This window comes from Mustelus asterias, chromosome 1 (genome assembly GCF_964213995.1).
Source record: "Mustelus asterias chromosome 1, sMusAst1.hap1.1, whole genome shotgun sequence".
Taxonomy (NCBI): domain Eukaryota; kingdom Metazoa; phylum Chordata; class Chondrichthyes; order Carcharhiniformes; family Triakidae; genus Mustelus; species Mustelus asterias.
The window spans coordinates 39,491,064-39,516,610 of NC_135801.1; the positions used below are offsets into that span (position 1 = coordinate 39,491,064).

Genomic DNA, 25,547 nt, shown 5'->3' on the forward strand with positions numbered 1-25,547 from the left:
GGATGATGACAGAAGGCTGTTTTACTGACTGGAAGCCAGTATCTGGTAGCATACCTCAGGGATGTGTGCTGGGTCCGCTATTATTCATCATTTATATAAACAACATGGATAACTACATGGGGATAGGATTAGTAAGTTTGCAGATGGCCGGATGGTTAACAGTGAGGTAGAGTGTCTGGGCTACAAGAAGATACAGACAGGATGGTCAAATGGACAGATAAGTGGCAGATGGAATTTAACCCTGAAAAGTGTGAGGTGATACACTTTGGAAGGAGTAATTTGACAAGGAAGTTTTCAATGAATGGCACAACACAAGGAAGTTTTGTGGAACAAAGGGACTTTGGCATGTTTGTCCAAAGATCTCTGAAAATGGAAGGGCATGTTGGTAGGGTGGTGCAAAAGGCATACGGGAGATTTGCCTTTACCAATTGAGGAAGGGAAGTCATGTTGGAGTTGTATAGAACTTTAGTGAGGCCACAGCTGGAGTACTGTGTGCGATTCTGGTCGCCACATTATAGGAAGGATACAATTGCACTGGAGAGGGTGCAGAGAAGATTCACCAGAGTGCTGTCTGGGATGGAACATTTAAGTTCTGAAGAGAGGTTGGATAAGCTTTGGTTGTTTTCATTGGAGCAGAGAAGACAGAGGGGCAACCTGATCGCAGTGTACAAGATTATGAGGGACATGACAGAGTGGATAAGGAGCAGCTGTTGCCCTTTGTTGAAGGGTCAGTTACAAGGGGCCATAGGTTCAAGGTGAGGGGCAGGGGATTTAGGGGGCATGTGAGGAAAAACCTTTTTACCCAGAGGGTGGTGATTGTCTAGAATCCGTTGCCTGGGAGGGTGGTAGAGGTGAATTGCCTCACATTTAAAAAGTACCTAGATGAGCACTTGGCATATCATAATATTCAAAGCTATGGGCCAAGTGCTGGTAAATGGGATTAGGTGGGAGGTCAAGTGTTTCACACATGTCAGTGAGACTGGAAGAGTCGAAGGGCCTCTTCTGCACGGTATGATTCTATGATTCTTTGATGCCACCGTTCCCCATTAACATTATGACTCTGTCTCACCTGGACATTGTCCTGGTATGGCCCGCAAATTACTCCCTTAATTCCAAGGGATTCCGTTTGGAACATTTAGAAATTTGTTTTGGCCAAAGCCAAAAACCAGTCAGTCCCATGTTATACACAGTACCTGATATTCGATTCCATGGAGAACCACAGTCCCTGTGTCCACTTCCATTTTTAATGGGTGCCATTCACTAACAACCACACCATCATAGGGGCAACCATTGTCATGGCGATGCAACTTAATTGCATTGTTCCTGTTCATGGTTATGGGGCTTTCTACAAGGTATGGTCCCAATACTGGCCTTACGTTTCTTTCAAAATATCACGCATTTGATTGTCTCTGTATCTTTCCCTCAATTGTGGTTTTCTGGAGCACTTGCAATAGCCCACCATCTACAACCTTCTGGAATATGTTCTCTATGAGCCTGAAGGCTGTCTCCTGCCCTTCCTTAATTGCCTGGTGATGCGACTTAGGCTCCACTACTGTAAGGGGTTCAGTGATATTTTACCAATACCATTGCTCTCTGTTGAGGGATGGACATTGCATGAGGCCCCTCCCACTAATCAGAGGACACTGCTGTCTGACATCCCCTGTAGTTCCAAAGCTCCTTTCTCTGCATTCTCCAATGATAGAGCTATCACAATAGCCCTTTTTTACATCCAAATTGGATTTTGTCAATAATTCTTTTTCGACTATCATATTGTTAATTCCACAGACCAGTCTATCGTGCAAGATGTTGTTCAGGGCTGGCCCAAATTCACAGTGCTCTGCCAATTTTTGTAACCTGGTCAGAAATTTGGTGACAGATTCCCCAGGGGTTCCCCTTGCCATGTTAAAGTGATATCACTGGAGTATTATGGAAAGTTTGAGGTCATAATAGCCTTTAACCACAATCCATCAATTCATTAAAGGTTTTGGAGTTAGGGACATCTGGGTAGGTCAGACGTCTGGGAACACAGAAGTTCGGCACCTCGCAGGCTGTCAACAGGATCACTTTCTGCTTCTCATCCCTCTCAATATCATTAGGTCATAGAATCTCTATAGTGCAGAAGAGGCCACTTGGCCTATCGAGTCTGCATCAGCTTTCCAAAAGAGCATCTTACACAGGCCCACCCCCAACCTATCCCCATACTCCCATGCTTTTAGCCCTCTAACCCTCCTAACTTACACATCGTGGGACACCAAGGGGCAATTTAACATGGCCAATCCACCTAACCTGCACATCTTTGAACTGTGGGAGAAAATCAGAGCACCCAAAGGAAAGCCATGCAGACAGGGGGAGAACATGCAAACTCCACACAGACAGCGAATGAGTGAGCAAGAGAGTGGGATTATATTGGGTGGGATATGAAAGAATATAGGGAATGAGCAGAAGAGTGGGATTAGACTAGGCATGATAATAAAAGGTAGTATATTGAGTGTGCCCACTCACCTGAACAGATTACTCCAGCATCCTGGCTGTGTGTGCAGTTTTTCTGCCCCCAGGGATTGGCAGAGCACAAATCGAAGGCTGGCTCTGTTCCCTTACACTTCACATTATCCAACCAGATGTCCCCAATTCCCTCTCCATAGTAAGCTCCAGTCTGTGCTGACAGGGCTGTCCCACAGTTCAAGGTCCTGCAGACCACACTCACTGCGTTTACATCCCAGCCATTGTCACAAACGGTCCCCCAGACTGAGTTACGATAGACCTCAACTCGCCCAGAGCACATGTTGGTACCATTCACTAGTCGTATAGGTACTGGACCTGAAATAGAAATGATAACATGTCCTTTGATTGGTCACAGTTTGTTCAACATCCGGTTATGGGCAGTAATTTCCTTCCATTAAATATCAGGAAGACTGAAGAGCGCTGCAAACTCTGCTCACTCATCAAGAATCCATCCCTCATGCTGAGGCTGGACAATATTTTTCACAGTATCATTGAAATTTATAGCATAGAAGGAGGCCACTTGCTCCGCAAATCTGCAGTTTACAGTACTACCAGAAGGACGTGGAGGCGTTAGAGAGAGTGCAGAGAAGGTTTACCAGGATGTTGCCTGGTATGGAGGGTCTTAGCTATGAGGAGAGATTGGGTAAACTGGGGTTGTTCTCCCTGGAAAGACGGAGAATGAGGGGAGATCTAATAGAGGTGTATAAGATTATGAAGGGGATAGATAGGGTGAACGGTGGGAAGCTTTTTCCCAGATCAGAAGTGACGTTCACGAGGGGTCACAGGCTCAAGGTGAGAGGGGCGAAGTATAACTCAGATATTAGAGGGATGTTTTTTACACAGAGGGTGGTGGGGGCCTGGAATGCACTGCCAAGTAGGGTGGTGGAGGTAGGCACGCTGACATCGTTTAAGACTTACCTGGATAGTCACATGAGCAGCCTGGGAATGGAGGGATACAAACGATTGGTCTAGTTGGACCAAGGAGCGGCACAGGCTTGGAGGGCCGAAGGGCCTGTTTCCTGTGCTGTACTGTTCTTTGTTCTTTGTTTCGAATATGCATTCAAATACTCTTTAAACGCGATGAGGGATTCTGCACTACCACCCTTTCAGGCAGTGAGTTCCAGACCCCCACCACCATTGACTGAAAAAATTGCTCCTCAGCTCTTTATTCCATAAAATGGCCTAGGTTTTATCATTTATTTTAGTAAGATTTAATTTGCCTGCTTTACTTGACAATTTTTTGAGGTTGTATTCAGCAAAAGGCTAACAAGGTCAAGCTGCCGCTTTGTACTTACACCTTATCTAAAAATAAGTCATTTTGTGATTTGAAGACCTACTACAAAACTATGCAACATACTCTTTTATGATACGAGTGGTTAGTGTAACAGCCAGCAACAGATGATCATTAGCTCTGTAACTGAAGAATAAGTAATTAATTAGGTGGTTAATGAAAGTCAGATTATACCTATTTCTGTATTTTTCTACTAATATTCTTATGTTGGAATCAAAATCTCAGATTCAACCATGCTATGACAGCATATTCTGAGAAGGGAACCTACACTGTCTAGGTCCCTATCAGAGCACATAACCTTGACTAGTCTAATACTGGGCCTAATGAATACAGCATTTGGTGCAGTATTGAGATAAGGAAAACATGTTAGAGTACTTCATCCGTCTTCATGTTTAAGGGAATGTGCGCAAATGAACACATCCAATGAAATTTGTTGTGGGGGTGGGGGGATTGCTGTTAGTTACAGAGCTTAATGAAGTTAAATAAATCATAAAGAAATACTTGAAGTCTTCTATAGGTTAACTACAAGTCTTTATTAAACATGGAAACATAGAAAATAAGAGGAAGCCATTTGGCCTATTGAGACGGCTCTGTCATTCAATGTGATAATAACTGATCCTCTATCTCAATGCCATACTCCTGCTCTCTCCCCATGCCTTTAGTGTCCACTACTAACTACTAGAACTACTTACACATGGACAGTAAAGGGTACAAGCTAGGAGCTGTCTCCATGCTTGTGTCTATTCACATCTCTGCTCAACTCCATACTGAGTCTGGCTTTGGGTCATATACCTTCTTACATCACTGCATGGACGGTAGTCAGTCCCAATTAATCCTAAAATAAGTAAAGTACTGCAGTTGCTGGAATCTGAAACAAAAACAAACAGAGAATGCTGGGAAAACCTAGCACTTCTGGCAGCATATGTAGGGAGAGAAATTTCACTTTTCATCAGAACTAGAGAGGCAAAATGTGTTGGATATTGTACTGTAGCTGGGAGAGATTGTAACAAGATATAGGAAACTTAAGAAAAAGGGACATATGGATGTGTGCGTATGTGCATGTGTGTGTTGGAGAGGGGGATAGACAGGAGGGAGGGTTTTTACACTGAGACAATAAACTTATGGGATTTTTTAAAAAGTTTTTAAATGGAGGCGAAAGGTCACAGTTTACAGTTGTTAAACTCAAATGTTGAATCCCGAGGGTTGTAATGTGCCCATAAATTGAGATGCTGCTCCTCCAAGCTTGCACCGTGCTTTTATGGAGCATTGCAGCAGGCCAAGGATGGATATATGGGCATGAGAGCAAGATGCTCAGTTAAAATGGCATGCAACAGGAAGATTATTAGGTCATGCTTGCAGACTGAGTGAAGGTGTTCCTCAAAGCAGTCACCCCAGTCTGAGTTTTGTCTCACCAGTATACAGGAGACCACATTGGAAGCATAGACAAAATTGAAGGAGGTAAAAGTGAAATGCTGCTTAATCTGAAAGGAATATTTGAGTCTTTAAATGGTGAAGAGGTAAACGGGCAGGGGTTGCACCTTCTGCAATTGCAGGGAATAAGGAGGTAGGTATGATGAAGGATTGAACCAGGGTGTCATGGAGGGAGCAATCCCTGTGGAATACTGATGGGGTAGGCGGGGGGTGGGTGGGGGTGTGGTACTGAGTGGAAGATGTTTTTTGTGGTGATATCATGCTGGAGTTAGTGGAAATGGCAGAGGATGATCCTTTGAATGGGGAAGCTGGTGGGTTGGAAAGTGAGGACAAGGGGGTTGGAGAGCTATCATGGTTCTGGGGAGGAGGGGAAGCAGTGACGGCAGAGATGTGGGAAATGGATCGAACTCTATATGTGCCAGATCTTACATTATGCCTCCTCCCAAGGAGGCTGCACAGCAGCAGTGGTTAGCACTGCTGCCTCACAGCACCAGGGACCCGGGTTTGATTCCCAGCCTCAGCTCACTGTCTGTGCAGAGTTTGCATGTTCTCCCCTGTGTCTGTGTGGATTTCCTCCGGGTGCTCCGGTTTCCTCCCACAGTCTGACAGACATGCTGGTTAGGTGCATTGGCTATGCTAAATTCTCCCTCAGTGTACCCGAACAGGCGCTGGAGTGTGGCGACTGGGGGATTTTCACAGTAACTTCATTGCAGTGTTAATGTAAGCCTACTTGTGACACTAAAAAAATTAACTTTAAAAAAATAAACTTTATCCAATACATTTGAAGCTATACTAGTTTACTTTATATACAACATTATCAGTCCCACTTATTTACATCATCATAATTACCACTTTATCACTATCCCCCAGATGACTGTATAACCCTTCGATACTTCATTTGCAGTTCAATCGGAAGAGTGGAAGACTGTTGTTCCTGATTATCTGGGTACCTTCGTTGATAGCTCTCCACTATGCAATGGGAATGGCTGTTCTTGGGATAAGACACATTCCTCCTGTTTCAATTGACTGTGCCCTCTGCAGTGTCAACCTGAGCTTTAGTGCGCAGAATCTCCTTCAACTTCTCCATTTGACTGTAGGTATCTTGCAGAGCTGGTATAGAGCCAGATGTTGTGGAGAAGTGTGCAAAGTATTAATTGGAAAATTGTGAGCCATTTTTGGACGTGCAATGGCTCACAAATATCTCTTTTACCACCTTAATTACTGCCTTTGAAGTAGACCTGTACAGTTGTTTCGCCGCCATGCACCTGGAGAAGTCATCCTCCACTGTAAGGGAAGAGTTGATGTTGTGGATAACAGGTCAACACCCAGCCTTTCCCAAGGCCTGTTCAGGAATTGCATGGGGATAATGAGTTTCCTCTGGTCCTGTCTGTGCAACACTCAAACCTAGAAATTTACAGTGGTCCCTTTGGTCACCAGAAAGTGGATTAGGCCCATGTTATGCACTTCAGTGATGCCCAGGTGAATCTGGTGTATTTTTGAAGGATCTCTGGCCACAGGGACACTGGCTACCAGCTGTTTGTGGTAGACCAGGAGGTCACCTATAACCATAAAAGGATTTTGTTGCTCAAACCAAGTTTTTGTGGCACCTCCATTTGGTCTCTGTTAAGGCCATTTTAGTTGGCAGAATTTGCAGATACAAGCACACTCCTCAATGCGCATTTGCTTCTGGTGAATCTATTGGAGTTTACTTGTGGTGTCTTCTCATTGATTGGCTTTCAGTTCTTCAACAAAGCTGGCATCCTTTTTTTAGCAAATGTGTCTGCTGAATCATAGTTCATTGCAGAATCATAGTTCTTCTTCTGGTTCTTTTGTTGGGACTCCACCCTCCCTTATGGTTTGGGAACAGTAGGCTTAATCTTGTTTGACGCCTGCACCGCACTAACAATTCCGCTGGGGCAATTCCTGTCAATGTGAGGGGTAGTCCTATAGTCTAATAAAAATCATGTCAGTTTGGTCTCTATGGACGCTGCAGGTTGCTTCTTCATACTGAACTTAAAAGTCTGCACCGCCCTTCAGCTGATCCATTTGATGATGGGTGATAGGTTGTTGTCCGAATGTGTTTGATTCCATTGGAAAGCATGAAGGTCTGAAACTCGGTGCTTGTAAAGGCAGTGCCACTGTCAGAGACCAGGACTTCAGGTATTCCATGCATTCAAAAACTTTGTCACAAGTTCTCAATGGTAGCATGGGAAATGGTAGAATTCATGCGATGTATTTCCAACCATTTGGAATGCACGTTGACCATTATTAAAACATGGAACCCAAAAAAGGTCCGGCGAAGTCCATATGCACTTGCACCCAGGGCCTACAAGGGAGGCTGAGGGGGGAGGGCGGTTTGAATCTCTTGGCATGATTCACATGTCTGACTAATTTGGTAATGTCTGCATCAAGGCTGGGTCACAATACATAGCTCCTGGCTAGTATTTTCATCTTTGAAATCCCAGGGTGGCTATGGTGTAACTTCATAAGTACCAGACGTCACCCTGGGCGAGGGACAATTATGCAGGAACGCCAGGGAATAATGCCATCCTAAACACTGAGCTCGTCTTTCTTCATCAAGTAGTGTTTCATTTCATCTGAAGACTGTCCTCTGAATCCTCCATGTAATTATATATATTTTAATTTAGATAGCACTGGATCCTTTTGTGCCCAGGCTTTAATTTGTCCAAAAAATTGAATATCATCAGAACCTCTTCCATATCTGGTAACAAAGCCAGGCTAATGGGAAACAGCAGATGACTCCGTGCATCCTCGTTAACTATCTGGGTCCCGGGGTGGCGCTCTAGTAGGTATTCATAAACCCCCAGTAACAAGGCTCAATGCTATATCTGGGGGAGACAATGGGAGCAAAGTCCAAGCAATGATTTATGATCAGTTACTACGGTGAAGTGTCTACCATGGATGCATTGATGGAATTTTTTAAACAGCGAAGACAAATGCTGTTTGTCGATCTTTCTCGATCTGGGAATACCTTGGCCCAGTGCCAGAGGGTCCTAGCTGCATATGCAAAGGTTTCTCTGTTCCATCTCGCCAGTGATGTGCCAGTACTGCCCCCACCCCGTAAGGGGAGGCGTCACATGTCAAGATAAGGTCCTTTTCGGGATCAAAATGGACCAATAAGTTAGAGGACAAGGTTTCTGTTGAATGCTGTTGAAAGCCTCCAGCTGCGGCACCTCCCAAAACCACCTTTGATGTTTCTGTAGGAGGATATGCAAAGGGGCCAGAAAAGAAGCCAAATTCGCAATAAACTTCCCATTATAATTCACTAACCTCAGGAAGGAGTTCCTTGGAGTTAGCGCCTCCTTAATGGCCTTCATCTTGTCCTCCACCAGATGAACACCTTTTGCCATCCATCCAATACCCTAAATAGGTCATGGCATTTGCTTGGAAGGCACATTTTTCCCTTTTCAGGCATACCCCGAGCTCCAAGAAGCACTGTACGACCTCTTCCATGTTTTGAAGTTCCTGTGACCAAGGCATCATCCAGGTACATCGTTCCCCAAGGTAACCCTTGGAGTATGTTCTCCATGACCCTTTGAAAAATAGCGCACACAGACTAGACCCTGAAGGGTAGGTGAGTGTACTTGTATATGCTTTGTGCGTATTAATTGTCATGTACTTTCAGGAAGGCTGGTCTGATTTAAGTTGGAGATATGCATGGCTCATGTCCAACTTTGAAAATGCTTGCCCCCCCCCCCCCAGTTAACCTGACGTACAGGTGTTCAATCTGGGGCATGGTGTATCTGTCAACTTTAGAAACCCTTTTGACAGTAAGCTTATCGTCTCAACAAAGTCGGACCAACTTATCCGGCTTCAAGACAGAAACAACAGGTGCGGCCCACTCTGTAACTTATACAGGCCTTATTATGTCCAGCTTTTCCAGGCATTCCAGTTCCAACTCTACTTTTTCCAGTGGGGAGTATGGAACTGGTCTCACTCGAAAATACTTAGGCATAGCATCAGGGTCAACGTAGATCTTAGCTTTGGCTCCCCTTATTTTTCCAAGCCCTTCCTGGACAACCTAGGGGTACTTATTGATAACTTCATACAGTCCTCTTGTGCCCAGCCTGAAGATCTTCAGCGAGTTCAGTCTGATGTATTGGAGCAAATCTCTCCCCATGAGGCTAAGTCCTTGCTCCACACAATGATGAGTGGAAGTTGAGTTGTCTGCCACCTATAAGTCACTAGCGTCTCCCTGGTGCCCTTTATATGTAACGGTTCCACTGTGTAGGTGGCCAGTCTGGCCTTTGTGTTTTGTAAGTTCAGGAGCTGAATAACAGCTCGGAGGCGATCATTAGTCTGTTCCCCGATAATGTAGAATCACAGCCCCTGTATCCACTTCCATTTTTAATGGTTGCCATTTATTAACAATTCCACCATTATGAGGCAAGCTTTGAAATGGTGATGCGAATTAATTGCATTGTCCCTGTTCATACAAGGTATGGTCCAGTGCTGGCCTTGCGTTTTTTTCAAAATAGCATACATTTGATTGTTTCTGTATCTTTCCCTCAGTTGTGGTCTTCTGGAGCACTTGCAATAGCCCACCATCTACAACCTTCTGGAATATGTTCCCTACGAGTCTGAAGGTTGTCTCCTGCTCTTCCTTGCCTGCCTGGTGATGCGACTTGGGCTCCACCAGTGTAAGGGATTCAGTGATATTTTACCAATACCATTGCTCTCGGTTGAGGGATGGATGTTGCATGAGGCCTCGCCCCCCCAATCAGAGGACACTACTGCCCGACATCCCCTATAGTTCCTAAGCTCCTTTCTCTGCATTCTCCAATGATAGAGCTATCTCAATGGCCTTCTTTCGATCCAAATTGGATTTTGTCAATAATTCTTTTTGGACTGTCACATTGTTAATTCCACAGACCAGTCTATCCTGCAAGATGTCATTCAGGGATGGCTCAAATTCACAGTGCTCTACCAATTTTTGTAACCTGGTCAGAAATTTGGTGACAGATTTCCCAGGGGCTCGCCTCGCCATGTTAAAGCTGTGTCGCTGGAGTATCATGGCAAGTTTGAGGTCATAATAGTCTTTAACCAAGTCCATCAATTCATCAAAGGTTTTGGAATCGGTGGCATCCGGGTAGGTCAGGCTTTTTAATACACTGAAGTTCAGCATCCTGCATGCTGTCACCTTTTCAATATTGTCAACCTGAAAAAAGTAACTTGTGCGCTCTGTGTATTAGGCCCAGTCTTCTATGCTCACATCGTAGGTTTCAAGTTTGCCAAAAAGATGCATTTTTCTTATCGGAGGATTATTTGTCTCAACAGTAAAAATGGTCTGAAGGGAAGAAAAAAACTCCCTTTACTCCTTGTCGCCAATCTTACTAAGGCCAGTCTTCCGTCACCATCACCCTTTATTTACAATGTGCTCAAACTGCTGTTCGGCAGCTACAGTGCAAAGGTCAAGCCCCAAAGTCTTTCAACTGACAGCCTGAGTGGAGCCAGCTGGTTTTAAATCCCGCACTGCCCCTTCCCTATCGGGATAGCCTCCATTCACCTAATAGGTGGGCTCATATTCTATGAGGCCCACAGGGAGATCCATTAACAATCCCCCATGGCCATCATAGCAATGTCAATGTTGCTGATGATGTATCCCAAGAATTGGATCGATGGTTTGGAAAACATGCACTTGTCATTCAGTGTCAGTCATCATTCCTACAGGCACTCTAGCTCTGAGGCATATCTTTTGTCGTGTTCCTCCACTCAGGAACTGTGAACAAAGACAATGTCCATGTGCCAAATGACCAGCATCATATGTTGGAATATTTCTGGTGCTGACATGATCCTATATGGTAGACGGGTTGTAGCAAGATCAATCAAAGGGATTGTCATTGGAATTCATTAATATAAATTTCCAGAATCTGTGCTTGTATCTAGCTTTGAAGATACCATAATTGCAACTCTTCAAGAGTTTAATGAGGCCTTCATCCATTGAGGACATTAGATGAACCTCTCTGGCTATGGCCTTGTTAAGCTGTACCAATTAGATGTAAATTTGGAGGAACCATTCGGTTTTGTGACTGGGACCACCCTGGATCACCATGAGGTCAGCTGCATGACTGGGGAGATGACTCCCATGTTTGTCATCTGATCCAATTGCTGTTGTATGTGCTTCATGAGGGGATGGAGGACCTTTCATGGAGTGAAAACCCACATGAGTTTAGCGTTCTTCTTTAATACCCCCTTGCATTGGGCTGCACTTGCAGGACATTTATGTCACCTATGAGTGTACTTCACTCCAGAGCATTGACATGGCCACTGTGCCGGTCTGTTCTGGTACTACCTTTCTGACTTACAATGTTTCTGTGTCTTTATTGCTTAACTAGCTTGACTGAAGGTTGGTCTCTGCATTATGTTTTATTCTCTCCCCTTAAGATGATCCTGTGCTGCTCACAAGGTCTGTCTGTAACCATCTGGATTGCCTTTTTCAGGATTAGATCTTCCTTCACTTACAGGTTTTCCAACTTTTTACTTAAAAACTGAACCGATACTGTATCTTAAGAATTTTTTCCTCCGAATACATTCATTTTGTGATCGATCTGAGCCTTGGATTAGTTGAAGTTGACTTGGAAGTGTGGAATTAAAGTTTAAAGTTTTAAAGTTTATTTATTAGTCACAAGTAAGGCTAATTATTAACACTGCAATGAAGTTACTGTAAAATTCCTCTCGTCGACACACTCCGGCACCTGTTCAGGTCAATGCAACTAACCAGCACGTCTTTCAGACTGTGGGAGGAAACCGGAGCAACCAGAGGAAACCCACACAGACACGGGGAGAACATGCAAACTCCACGCAGACAGTGACCCAAACTGAGAATTGAACCTGGGTCCCTGGAGCTGTGAGGCAGCAGTGCTAACCACTGCCAGCATGCCGCCCACATTGTCATCTATTTTTAGGAGTGTATGTGCAACTTTAGATCTTCTGGATTTCAAGGTGGTGAGCTATTCATTCAGAGGCAAAGGAATTTCCCACACTTACCGGATTTGGCAGGCTCTGCAAAATGGTAAAGGCTCGCCTCTAAAAAACATGGACTGCCTGGGTCAGCTGTCTGCTGACTTCATTTGCTTAGCAGTTTACTGTTTAAACTGTCAAGACAGTCGAAATGGAGCTTCAGCTCGTTTTTTATTAAACTGAGCTGGACAATCACACATTCTAAAAATATTTAATTATTTTGTTATTTTTTTTAGACATGTTTAGAATCGGCATGTTCAGGCTCTGACTCAGAGATTGGGTTTTAGTGACAGGTTTCTTTCAAATGGAACTTCTGACACTGAATTACTCCGAAGGAGTTCCCAGGACTTGCTGGAGCCTGGAATTTTTTAAAAATAGCTCACCCTTGCAGGTTCCGGACTCTTGAATTTGGGTTAAATGGGATTCAGTGGAGTCTTCTACTGCAGTAAGAAAGTTTAAATCTCTGCCTTCAACCTCTAAGCTTTTCTCTGCTTGTTTCCTGGTAATTTTTTTTCCCTCTCTGCATCTGGTCTTTAGGAACTTCTTTTTGAGTCAGAAAGCTTTGTTGGATTTTTCTTAGTCTTCCAGCATTTTGGTTTGTCTTGCATTTTAATAAGGTTCTTAGTTTTTATCCCATTGCCACAATCATGTTGGGAGGGCGTTGGTTACAAAACAGCGTCTCTTAAAGAAGTCTTTGAGCCTTCAGTGGGTCAACTGTAAGTCTTTATTAACTACTAGGACCATTTTCACATGTAAGGGTACAAGTTGGGAGTTGTCTCTATGCTTAGGTTTACACACATCTCTGCCCAACACCACACTGGATCCGGATCATGTGCCTTCTTACTTCACTGCCTGTACTCAGTCCCAAATTAACCTTATGTGCCTTATACTATAATACTGACCCTTATATATTTGACCAATTGGCTGTTAACAACAACTTTGGATCAAGGTGGGGTGATATCAGAATTAGGTATAGAATAAGGTTTTTGGAACCATCTTGCTTGAGTATACAAGTGAAGGACCCTGTAATGTGTTTTCTCAGAGCAAAGTTAGAATTACTGTTGGAGGTGAGAATGGGTAGTGCAGCACTGGGCCCAGGGACAGAGGCAGAATTCTTGTCAGTGTGTATCCCAGATAGTGCAGTTTCCTTCTGATTTAGAGGCAGAATTCCAGTTGGCAAGAAGTGTTGAAGCCATTTTGTGTTTCTTCTGGAGTGACCATCCATTTGAATGGCATTATTATTGATAAGTATACATTTTTGTTATTTTGCTCTGTTAGTTAATTGATTAGTATATTGTTTTATTTTAACCTTCATTTAATATTTTTTGATATTATTTGCGAATTCAGCATCCAAGTTCTTGCCTGATAGTTATATCGCTGTTGAACTAAAATAGTTTAAAGGTTCATTTGGGATCCAGTAATAAGGCTACAGGCAACCAGATAAAATGATTAAATTTAGCAAAACATCCTTTTTTAAAAAAAAAGTACCAATTCTTTTCTCAGTTGCTTTAAATCTATCACCCCTGATTATTTGGTTAGCACTGCTGCCTCACAGCGCCAGGGACACGGGTTCGATTCCTGGCTTGGGTCATTGTCTGTACATTCTCCCCGCATCTGCTTGAGTTTCCTCCGAATGCTCCAGTTTCCTCCCCGGTCTGAAAGACGTACTGGTTAGGTGCATTGGCCATGCTAAATTCTTCCTCAGTGTACCCGAACAGGTGCTGGAATGTGGCAACTAGGGGATTTTCATAGTAATTTCATTGCAGTGTTAATGTCAGCTTACTTATGACACTAATAAATAAAATTAATATTTAACTCTCCGGTAAGGGAAATTTGCCCTTTATGGCCTTTCTCTACACCCTAGCTATGACTGTAACACTACATCCTGCACTCTCTCCTTTCCTTCTCTATGTACGGTATGCTTTGTATGTATAGTGCGCAAGGAACAATACTTTTCACTGTATACTAATACATGTGACAATAATAAATCAAATCACTTTCTCGGACCTTCATAATTACATATGCTTCAATTAAATCACCCTTAAGACACATCCATGCCAAAAAAAAAACAGCCTCGTCATCCTGTTTGATCTTGAGAAGAACTTCCAATCCCAAATACTCACCATCATCAAATCCACATACTCCAGCCTCAGCTCATCTGCTGCTAAAATCTGGTGTATGTTGGTTGTGATTGGCTTCAGAGACATAGTTGTCTGAGCAATAACTGTTTATTGTAAGAATATAACTATTTACAGATATTCAAGACTGGAGGTCTTCCTTAGTCCAAAGCATGAGCTTTTCCCATCCTGCCTTCTAGTCATGCGATTCTCCCTTACATCATCATATGGGTGGTACTGTTTCTCCAGTCCAATACTAACTCTTTCAGTCAAAATTCACACACTTGCCCTTTGTCACATCTGGACTTGACGTTCTTGTGAAGATACTTTGCCTTTAAGAAATGTACTTGTGTCATGTTTCTTGTGAAGGGACTGTTTTATACTGCAGCTCTGATTATGGTGCTGATTGTCTGCAGTGGCAGCCCACATGCTGAGCCTGCAGAAAAGTAATTGCTCCTAATTATTGGGGTGTTTGTTTTAATTTGAGTTAATGCAGTTTTGTTATTTTTAGGGTTGGCCCCTGGGATTTCAGAACTTTAATTAGGCTGCTTGACAAGCAGAGTCATGTGAATGGAGCTAGGCTTATAGAGAGACAAGCAGGCAGTTGCCGCTTAAATTTAAAAGAAGCAGCAGCTCTTTCTCTCCCTGGAAATTGAAGTCTGGGATCTGCTAGAAACTAGCTATCTCTTTCCAGAAGTCTGCAAATGGCAAGAGGTGTTTTCTCCCTCTACTGTTTGAAAACAGGTCTTTCTCTAAAGGCTGCTGTATGAGAGTCAGAAGACAGGTGTCTCTCCCTGTGCAGAGGGGTTAAAAGGCTTGAGAACTGGCAACTCATGTAAGCCTGTGTGTTTTTGCTAACTGATTCTGATGAGGAGTTTACATCTATGAGGAATATTACTTAAATTGGATCTAATAAAGACAGCTAGCAGTTAAGAATCATACTGTGTCATACTTTAGTACTTCACGTGGTAAAGGTTATGTAATTTTTCTTAGTTAAACTGTATTGTTAAATCAAGTTTGTTTTAATAAAAACTTCCTAGTAGGTCAATAGAATCACACCTGGAGTGAAACATCTTATGCTCACATTAATACCAAAATCAAAAATAGTTGGGGTCTAGCCTAACTTCATAATTTACTTTAGAGTTTCTGATCTGGTCCCTAAAACTCTCCTGTTCAGACTCCTACCCTCAAACATTCAGCTATCCAAGCTCTGCTGTCCCATATCCTAACACACATCAAATACCACTGTACTCATTGACCAATTAGCGTCCTGTCCAACGACACTTCACCTTCAAGATTCTCATCTTTGTATTCAAAGCCCTCCATAACTCTAGGGCCCCAGTATCTGAAACCTCCTTCAAGTCTACAAATTTCTATTAGCCTCACTACCCTTTCTATTTCTGTAACCTTCTTCAACCCTACAATTCTCAGCCTCGTTTTTAAATTCCTCCATGGCCCTCACCCTTCACCCCTCCCTATGCCTGTAACATCCTACAACCCTACAATTATTTTCTTCTTCAAATCTCACCATGGCCCTCAACACCTGCTCCCCATCTCTGTAGTCTCCACCAAACCTACGATTCCTTGCTTTCATGTTCCTCCATGGGCCTCATCCCCTTCCAAGCTCTTTGCCCTCTTCCAACCTCACAATCCTTCAAGATCTCTGCACTCCTCCAAATTGGGCTTCTTCCGTATTTCTGATTCTAATTGCTCCACCAACAGCTGCTGGGCTTTCAGCTGTACCAAACCTGACCATTACTTCCCTCAACTACTTCTCTACCTCACTTCCTTCTTTTCAGAGTTCTCTTTGAAATCTGCCATTTTGTCAAGTTTTTGTTCAACTGTCCTAATGTCCTTATTTATCTCCGGGTCAAACTTCATTTGAAAATCTCTACTGTGAAGTGCCTTGGGACATATTATCATAGTAAAGGTGTATAAGAGTAACATATTCCTCTTGTTGTTAATTTCACTGCCCATGCCAGTATCAAACCGCAAACCAATCCAATTGACCTAATCTCGTTCCATTGCCCTGTAAATGTCCCAAACTAATTCCTGCACCCATTTTTTTCCCCATAGGTCAATCTCAATCCCAAACTAATCCCACGTGCCATTCTCTCCCCATATGCCCTATATGAGTCCCAAACTGTTCCCACAGTCCAATGCTCTTCCCATAGATCTGTATCAATACCAAACTATTTCACTGCACAGCTGTCTACCCATAGACTATCAATCACAATCTAAGTTTACCACCCCACACCCTGCCTATAGGCATGTGGTCTCAGCACTAAAGGCCTGTGGTCTTGGCAAATCTCTCTCAAAGATACAAGGCAAAATAACATGGACAAGAACAAGTGTTGTACTCACCTGAGCAGGTAACCCCAGCATCCTCCTCATGTGAGCAGTTATTCACCCCCCAAGGGTTGGCAGAGCACTGATCGAGGGTGGGTTCTGTACCATTACACCTCACATTATCCAACCAGATGTCCCCAGTCCCCTCTCCATAATAAGCTCCAGTCTGTGCTGACCCACAATTTAACACTCTGCAGACAACACTCGCTGCATTTACATCCCAGTCATCATCACAGACTGTCCCCCAGGCAGAGTTATGATAGACCTCAACTCTTCCAGAACACATGTTGTTACCATTCACCAGCCGTATGGGTACTGGACCTGGAAAAGAGAAAGGGACAAGGTTCAACATTTCTGGGATTACCTGCACTTTCATTGGGCTCCATGTCTGGATTTTCCACAGGGATTCAAGACTGCATGAAGTTTGTTTGAACTTGAATCTCAGGGCAGGCCATGGTTGGAAAATTGGGAATAGGTTTGACATCACATTATACTATTTTTAAAAAAGAAAAAATGGGGCACAGATTCACTGCATGTTAGTAAGGGCAGCAAGAGGTTAGAGAAGATTGATGAAGAACAGAGATTACTGGGTGTTACCAAGGGAAGATTAGGATCATAGGAGAGTATAGTTAGACTGGGTGGGATAATATAAGGTGCAAGGAGCGAGCGGGAAAGTAGTATTAAACTCAGTGGGACGTTAAAGGATATGGGGAATGATCAGGAGAGAGGGATTGAGGTGGATGAGTTAAAAATATGAGCAGAAGAGTTGGATTCAAGTGGGTGGGATATTAAAGGTATAAAGAATGACATCATAAAGCATGACTAGATTGGGTGGGGTATTAATGAGTACAGGGAGCAAAGGAAGAGTGGTATTAGACTAGATAGGATACTAAAGGTACATGCAACTAGGAAAGTGAGGCTTGACTAGGTAGGATCTTATAGGTTATGGAAAGTGAGCAGGGCAAGGTAGAGAAATCATGGGCCTTGGTGTTTCTCCTGCTTCCAGGCCTCTATTATCTCACCCAATCCCTGCCTTTAGCCCTTCCCCCAACATCCTTGGGTCCCCAGAATTGGGAACTATAGGCACAGTGGGGTTGAACAATTTTATGCAGGTAGAAGACTGCAAAGTAAGAAAGGAATTTGGCACACACTACTGCTTGACCAATGAGTGCTGTTGTTCATAACAACAGCAATCATTGGCCAATTAGTCTGTCAACTGGAATGGTCAATGAGTCAGATTGGCTGCCTTAGACTCTGGCCATCCAGAGTGACAGGTTATATGGTCTTTGAGTTTGGGCTCCCCTAGAGGCACAAGCCCTGGTAATTAGAACTCCCTTTCCTGGGCCCTGGGAGTGAGGAGAGAGTAGCATGCTACGTGAGCCCACTAACCTGAACAAGTCACTCCAGCGTCCTGGCTATGTTTGCAGTTCTTCACCACCCCAGGGTTGACAAAGCACTGATCAAGGGCAGGCTCCGTCCCAAGACACTTTGTAATCCAGATGTCCCCAGTCCCCTCTCCATAGAATGCTCCAGTCCTTGCTGACAGGGCTGTCCCACAATTTAACACTCTGCAGACCACACTCACTGCATTAATATCCCAGCCATTGTCGCAAACAGTTCCCCAGGCAGAGTTACGATAGACCTCGACTCTCCCAGAGCACATGTTGTTACCGTTCACCAATCGTATGGGCACCGGACCTGGAATAGGGATGGGAACACAGTCTGGTTTGTCACATTGCTTGTTCAATTTCCAGTTTTGAATGAACAGAAATTTCCTTCAACTAAATGTTCTGAAGACCGCCACAAACTCAGTTCCCTGGCCCTGACTTCTTTCCTAGGCTGCATTTTAGGGGGTGGAGGGCAATCAGACGAAGTTTTAAAAGCTTGCCCTGCAACAATAAAACACGGGCAGGGGCATGTATAAGCTGAGGACCAGGATTCAACCTCTCAGTAGGAAGATGAGGGTGGCACGGTGGCACAGTGGTTAGCACTGTTGCCTCACTGCGCCAGGGACCAGTGCTCAATTCTGGCTTCAGGTGACTGTCTGTATGAAGTTTGCACGTTCTCCCCGTGTCTGCATGGGTTTCCTCTGGGTATTGCAGTTTCCTCCCACAGTCCAAAGATGTGCGGGTTAGGTTGATTGGCCAAGCTAAATTGTCCCTTAGTGTTAAGGGGATGAACAGGGTGAATGCGTGAGGTTGCGGGGATAGGGCCTGGGTTGGATTGTTATCGGTGTGGGCTTGATGGGCCAAATGGTCTCTTTCTGTTCTATATGGATTCTATGATTCTATGCAACCCCCCCCCCCCACCCCCGCCACCCCCCTCCCCGCCAAACTGATTGGCCAGACAAATTGCACACCCGCACTATCTTCTAGCCTTTGGGTGGAAACATGTATAGTTCAGGAATCTCTGCCATTATAGAACTATATTGTGAAAAAAAATAACAGATTCAATGAACGGGTAACTCCACTTACCCGAGCAGATCACTCCAGCATCCTTCCTGTGTGTGCAATACGGTGGGTTGGAAGAGCACTGAGCGAGGGTAGGCTCCATCCCCTTACACCTCACATTATCCAACAAGATGTCATCAGTCCCCTCTCCATAGTAAGCTCCTTTTGTGGCTGACAGGGCTGTCCCACAGTTCAACATTCTGCAAACCACGTTCGCTGCATTGACATCCCAGCCATTGTCACAGACCGTTCCCCAGATGGATTTATGATAGACTTCAACTCTCCCGGAACATATGTTGGTACCATTCACCAGTCGTATGGGGACTGGTCCTGGAATAGAGAAGGGAACATTGGATAATATGATTAAACTGGGTTAAAATAATCTGTAGAAAGCTGTCAATTTTAAAATGAACTTAAAAATGTTGAGGGGACTGTAGGCATTCGTGGTAATATTACTGGAGACCTAGGTTAATGCTCTGGGTACACAGGTTCAAATCCATCATCACAGCTGGTGGAATTTAAATTCAATTAATTAATTAATCTGGAATTAAATGTCAATCTCAATTACGATGATGATGAAACAATCATATTGTTATTACAAGACATTATTGCAGGAGTTCCTCGTGTTATTTGCAGAGATATAGCTATCTTCAGCTACTTCTTCGGCGACCTTCCTTTATCATAGCATCAGAAGTGGGGATGATCACTGACGAATGCATAACATTCAGCATCATTCATAAATCCTTAGGTGCTGATGTAGTTCACCTCAACAACTTTCAGGCTTGAACAAGTGGCAAGTAACATTTGTGCCACACAAGTGTCACACAATGGCTATCTCCAATAAGAAACAATCTAACCATGTCTCTTTGACATACAATGACAAAACCATTGCTGAGTCTCCCACAATCAACATCTTGGTGTGAACAGAAACATCACTTGGACTAGCCATATAAACACTGTGGCTACAAGAGCAGTTCAGAGACTGGGAATTTTGCAGCAAGTGACTCATCTCCCATCTTCCCAAAGTCTGTCCACCACCTACAAGTTAGGAGAATTATACATTACTCTCCACTTGCCCGGATGAGTGCAACTCTAACAATACTGAAGAATCTTGACCCCCATCCAAAACAAAGGAGGCTGCTTGATCAGCTCCCCATGCACCAGCTTTAGAATTCAATCCCTCCACCGGTTGCAGCAAGATGCGTTGCAGCAAATCACCAAGCCTCCTGTAGCACCATCTTCCAAACCCACAACTTCTACCACCGAGCAGGACAGCAGACCTATGGGAACATCACAACATACAAGTTCTCATCCATGTCATCCACTATCTTGATCTGGAACTATGTTGCCTTTCCTTTATCTTTGCTGAGTCAACTCCCTTCCTAACAGCACTGTTGGTATATCTACACCAAAAAAACTCCAGCAGATCAAGACTGTGGGCCTCCTTCTGTAGGGCAATTAGGGTGATGAGAAACAAATGCCAGTGATGGTCAGAAAAGAAAAAAAAAGACTTGCATTTAAATCACGCTTTCACTGGACATAGCGAAGTGCTTTACAGCCAATGAGGTGTACAAGAAATCCATATATGATCTATGGAGATCCATTAAAGTTGCCAAACGACCAAGATAGAGTCCCAAGCTAGCCACACAGACTGTCATCGGCTATGGCAAGGTGTGCAAGACATAACAGGCTACAAGATGAAGGCATGTACAATCGCTGGCAACAATGCACCCTCGCCGATGAGCTCAATGCATTCTATACCCGTTTTTGAGCAAGAGGTAAGCGAGAGCATGCCTCCACCCTGGAAGCCTCAGCTGAATCTATATCGGAGGTCACCATCGCAGACGTCAGAGCAGCCTTCCCGAAAGTCAACCCACGGAAAACGACTGGCCCAGATGGGGTACCCGGACGGGCACTCAGATCCTGCAGACCAGCTGGCAGGGGTATTCGCAGACATCTGTAACCTCTCTTTACACCAATCAGGTCTCTGTCTGCTTCAAGAAGATGACCTTCATCCCAGTACCAAAGAAAGGCCAAGCAGCATGCCTTAATGACTATCGTCCAATGGCTCTGACATCCATCATTATGAAGTGCTTCGAAAGGTTAGTGATGGCACGAATCAATTCCAACCTCTCAGATTGCCTGGATCCACTGCAGTTCGCCTACTGCCACAACAGGTCCACAGCAGACACCATTTCCCTGGTCCTACACTCAACCCTGGAACACCTGGATAACAAAGACATCTATGCCAGACTCTATTTATTGACTACAGCTCAGCCTTCAACAGGTTCATGGTGTAGAGTGATGCCAATAGTGTGGGGTCAATTCCTGTACTGGCTAAGGTTATTCATGAAAGCCCGCCTTCTCAACCTTTCCCCTCGCCTGAAGTGTGGTGACCCTCAGATTAAATCACCACCAGTCAGTTCTCTCCCTCAAAGGGTGAAGCAGTCTATGGTCATCTGGGGCTATGGCAACTTTACCTTTTTTTACAAATAGCAATGACCAGATAATCTGCTTTTTGTGATATTGATTGTTGACAAATATTGTCCAGAAATTGCACCAAGGATGATTTTTACAAAATTGTGTCAGGTTTTTGTTTACATGTACCAGAGCAAACAACTTAATGTTTTGTCCAAAAGTCTGGACCTTGAACATTCATTCTTATTCAATACTGCACTGAGGAACCAGCCACTCTTTTCATGTTCATGCTCTGCAGTAGAAATTGATCTCAGAACCTTTCTGATTCAAAGAGGACTGTATGAACAACAGAATTAGAAGTTTCCAGATGTAATATCTGGTATGATAAGACCAAGGTAACAGTTGATGTGATGTCTACAATGATGTTTTTATCTATTCATGGGATATGGGCAGCACGGACATGGTATTTGCTACCAAATAAACCTGTTGGACTTTAACCTGGGTGTTGTTAAAACTCTTACTGTGTTCACCCCAGTCCAATGCCGGCATCTCCACATCATCACGGACAGGGACAGCTTTGATTGTCCATCCTGAATTACCCATGTGAAGTGGTTAGTGAACTGCCTTCTTGAACTGCTGCAGTCCATGTGGTGCAAGCACACCCACAGTGCTGTTAGGGAGTGAATTCCAGGATTGTGACCCAGCAGTACCACAAGAACAGCCAATATATTTCCAAGTCAGGATGGCTTGCGACTTGGGTGGGGATCTCCTGTAAATTTCAACTATTCCTGAACACAAGTCAGGTCTTTGTCATATTCTGAGAGGCTTTGGATTAGAAAAAGCTGCGATACAACATTTACATTGTGACCAGATGCCACTACATACAGAAAGCTGTCATCAAACTGAATTCATTGGCTCTAATAGCCATCCCATAATATCCTTTTAGAACTCTCCCACTCAATCAATCATTGCCTCATTTCCATAATTCTAATACCCCTTCTATAACGGTATATCTAAAACTCTAAATTCCCATTTTATCAATCTTCACTGCCCTCTTTCCCTCGAGTTGGGTGTCTGATTTTATATTTACTTGAACTGGCACACATGCAAATTTGCACACCTAGACACACAAGCACTCCTACACATGAGCACACCTACAGACACTTGGTAATGCTGCCATGTTTCTGATGCCTTTTTCTTCCAGGCGACAGAACTCGCAGGTTTCGAAAGTGCTGTTAAAGGCGACTTAGAAACCAGCAGATGGCACACATTGCTACCACTGTGCACTGGTGGCAGAAGGACAGAATATTTAAACTGGAGAAGGGGTGCCAATCAAGTACATGGCTTTGTCCTAGGATAAGGAAATAGAGAAGAGATGAGGGTCTCAGAAAGATTTGAAGTTGAGGTTAAAAATTAATCAACTGGAGTATATTACAGACATAGGAAGGGTATAAGAGTTCTGGAGGAATTTGAACATGAAGCTGAGGATTATTGGCTGAAGAAGGTTACAGAGATAAGGAAGAGCAAGAGCCATGGGTAATTTGAATAGAAACTAGGAGAATTTTAAAATTGAGGTACTTTTGAACCTGAAGCGAATGTAGGTCAGTGAATACAGGGTCGAGTGATGAAGGGAGTTGATGGGAGATGTGCACAACACCGATTTGCTTGATTATTAGTGTAGTGAAAGCTGCTGACTTACCTGAGCAGGTGACCCCAGCATGCTTACACTGGGAACTGCGGTTACCACCGAGGGGATTGGAAATGCATTGATCCAGGGAGCGTTCCATTCCATCGCACCTGACACCACTGAGCAGGACCTCCCTATCTGTCTGTCCGTGGTAAGTCCCAGATATCGACTCAGCCTTCCCACAGTTCAGCTGCTGGCAGACAATGTTTCCCTCGATGAGATCCCAACCATCATCACAGACTGTCCCCCAGGTGGATTGGTAAAGGATCTCCACTCTCCCTGAGCATATGTCACTCCCATTGGTCAGTCTGACAGGGAAAGATCCTGTCAAGGAACAAACAAGATTGGATCAATCTCCTGCTATGGCTTTAATCCCCTCAATCCATTAAGAAACAGGAAGAGGTCATTCTGCTCTTTGAGACTTTCACACAGGAAAAGGAAGAAGCTTCGCTCCTTGAACCTGTTACACAGAAACTACAGGAGCCGATTCAGCCTCATGATTCATCAGTTAACTCAAGACTACCAGAGGATGGAGCATGGGCCATTCCTGAATCCTCTGACCCAGAATGTTGCAAACATTTCAGCATCATGCCTCATCACTGCTAACCTGGGCGGCACGGTAGCACAGTGGTTAGCACTGCTGCTTCACAGCTCCAGGGTCCCGGGTTTGATTCCCGGCTCGGGTCACTGTCTGTGTGGAGTTTGCACATTCTCCTCGTGTCTGCGTGGGTTTCCTCCGGGTGCTCCGGTTTCCTCCCACAGTCCAAAGATGTGCAGGTTAGGTTGATTGGCCAGGTTAAAAATTGTCCCTTAGAGTCCTGAGATGCATAGGTTAGAGGGATTAGCGGGTAAAATATGTGGGGGTAGGGCCTGGGTGGGATTGTGGTCGGTGCAGACTCGATGGGCCGAGTGGCCTCCTTCTGCACTGTAGGGTTTCTATGTTTCTATGTTAACCTGAGCAAGTAACTCCAGCATCCTGAATGTGCGTGCAATTGCTGATATTCCTCTGGTCTGTTGGGCATTCGCTGATGGTGGCCTCAGTCCCAACACACTCCACGTTATCCAGCCAGATAGGATCTACTCCTGGGGCAAAGCTAGTGTTCACAGACACAGCAACGCCACAATTGAGCTGCCTGCAGACAATCGAACCGTCCACGATGTCCCAGTTATGATTGCAAATGGTGCCCCAGGAGGAATTCTGATAAATTTCAACTCTTCCCGAGCACAAGTCAGGACCTCCTCGCAGTCTGGGGGGCAATGGACCTGGAAAAAGAATAAGATGATGCTTACATTGTGAAAAGATGCCCCAACATACAGATAGCTGTCACTACAACCAGTTCACAGACACTCATAAAACCCTGTACTGCCTATCCAGAACTCCATCTGCCCATTCTATCAATCATTGCACCCTTTTATAGGGAACACCCTTCTATAAGGATTCCAATGGTGCACTGCACGCCAGCAGACACACAATCACACAACCATAACTGCACAGCTGGAAGCATGTTGACACACAAGCACACCTACAGACACACTGTTGGTGGGATACCGCAGGTAACCAGTACTGTCAAGAAAACTCTGACAATACAAGACTCACAAAGGCAGCATTTCTGTAAAAAGACATTACTTTATTTAACCAATGGCTGCCAGGAGGGTTAATTGGCTCCGACATGGGCAGCACGGTGGCACAGTGGTTAGCACTGCTGCCTCACAGCGCCAGGGATCTGGGTTCGATTCCCGGATTGGGTCACTGTCTGTGTGGAATTTGCACATTCTCCCATGTCTGCATGGGTTTCCTTCAGGTGGTCTGATGTGCAGGTTAGGTGGATTGGCCATTCTAAATTGCCCCTTTGAGTCAGGGGGACTAGCTAGGATAAATGCATGGGGTTATGGGGATTGGGCCGGGTGGGATTGTGGTCAATGCAGACTCGAGGGCTGAATGGCCTCCTTCTGCACTGTAGAATTCTATGATAAACCTCGCCGATTATTCAACAATACAATCAAAATACGATTTCTCTTATCAATCATTTTCAAGATACACAAATCAACAATAATATCTGTCAAATCCCCTGGCCAATTGCATTCCACTCCTCAACTTGACGGTATTTTATTTGTCCGTGAAATCCGGAAGCTAACTCCTATTTTGGCTGACCCTTATATTCTGGTTGCCTAGAAACCCAAGATGCTCAGCCCAGAGTTCAAATTAACATTCTCACGGGTTCCCATAAAGTTCACTGTCTAACCAGACAAACACGTGACACCACGTCTGAGCACCAGTCCAACTCGTCTGGACCGTGAATGAATCCTATTGATCAAATGTG

General features: G+C 44.3%; 1 protein-coding gene across 1 annotated transcript in view; it reads right to left on the bottom strand.

The window, feature by feature from the left end:
- LOC144506549 (scavenger receptor cysteine-rich domain-containing protein DMBT1-like) overlaps positions 1-25,547 on the bottom strand; it is a 56,447-nt gene that overhangs the window by 18,378 nt on the left and 12,522 nt on the right. Inside the window, exons 3-12 of the mRNA XM_078232858.1 lie at positions 24,181-24,489; positions 23,239-23,550; positions 19,146-19,451; positions 18,061-18,369; positions 16,687-16,986; positions 14,329-14,429; positions 9,102-9,257; positions 6,641-6,844; positions 5,214-5,274; positions 2,503-2,817 (exon numbers count right to left, since the gene is read on the bottom strand). Of these exons, the coding sequence (XP_078088984.1) occupies positions 2,503-2,817; positions 5,214-5,274; positions 6,641-6,844; positions 9,102-9,257; positions 14,329-14,429; positions 16,687-16,986; positions 18,061-18,369; positions 19,146-19,451; positions 23,239-23,550; positions 24,181-24,489 (2,373 nt within the window). The remainder of the gene's footprint in view (positions 1-2,502; positions 2,818-5,213; positions 5,275-6,640; positions 6,845-9,101; positions 9,258-14,328; positions 14,430-16,686; positions 16,987-18,060; positions 18,370-19,145; positions 19,452-23,238; positions 23,551-24,180; positions 24,490-25,547) is intronic.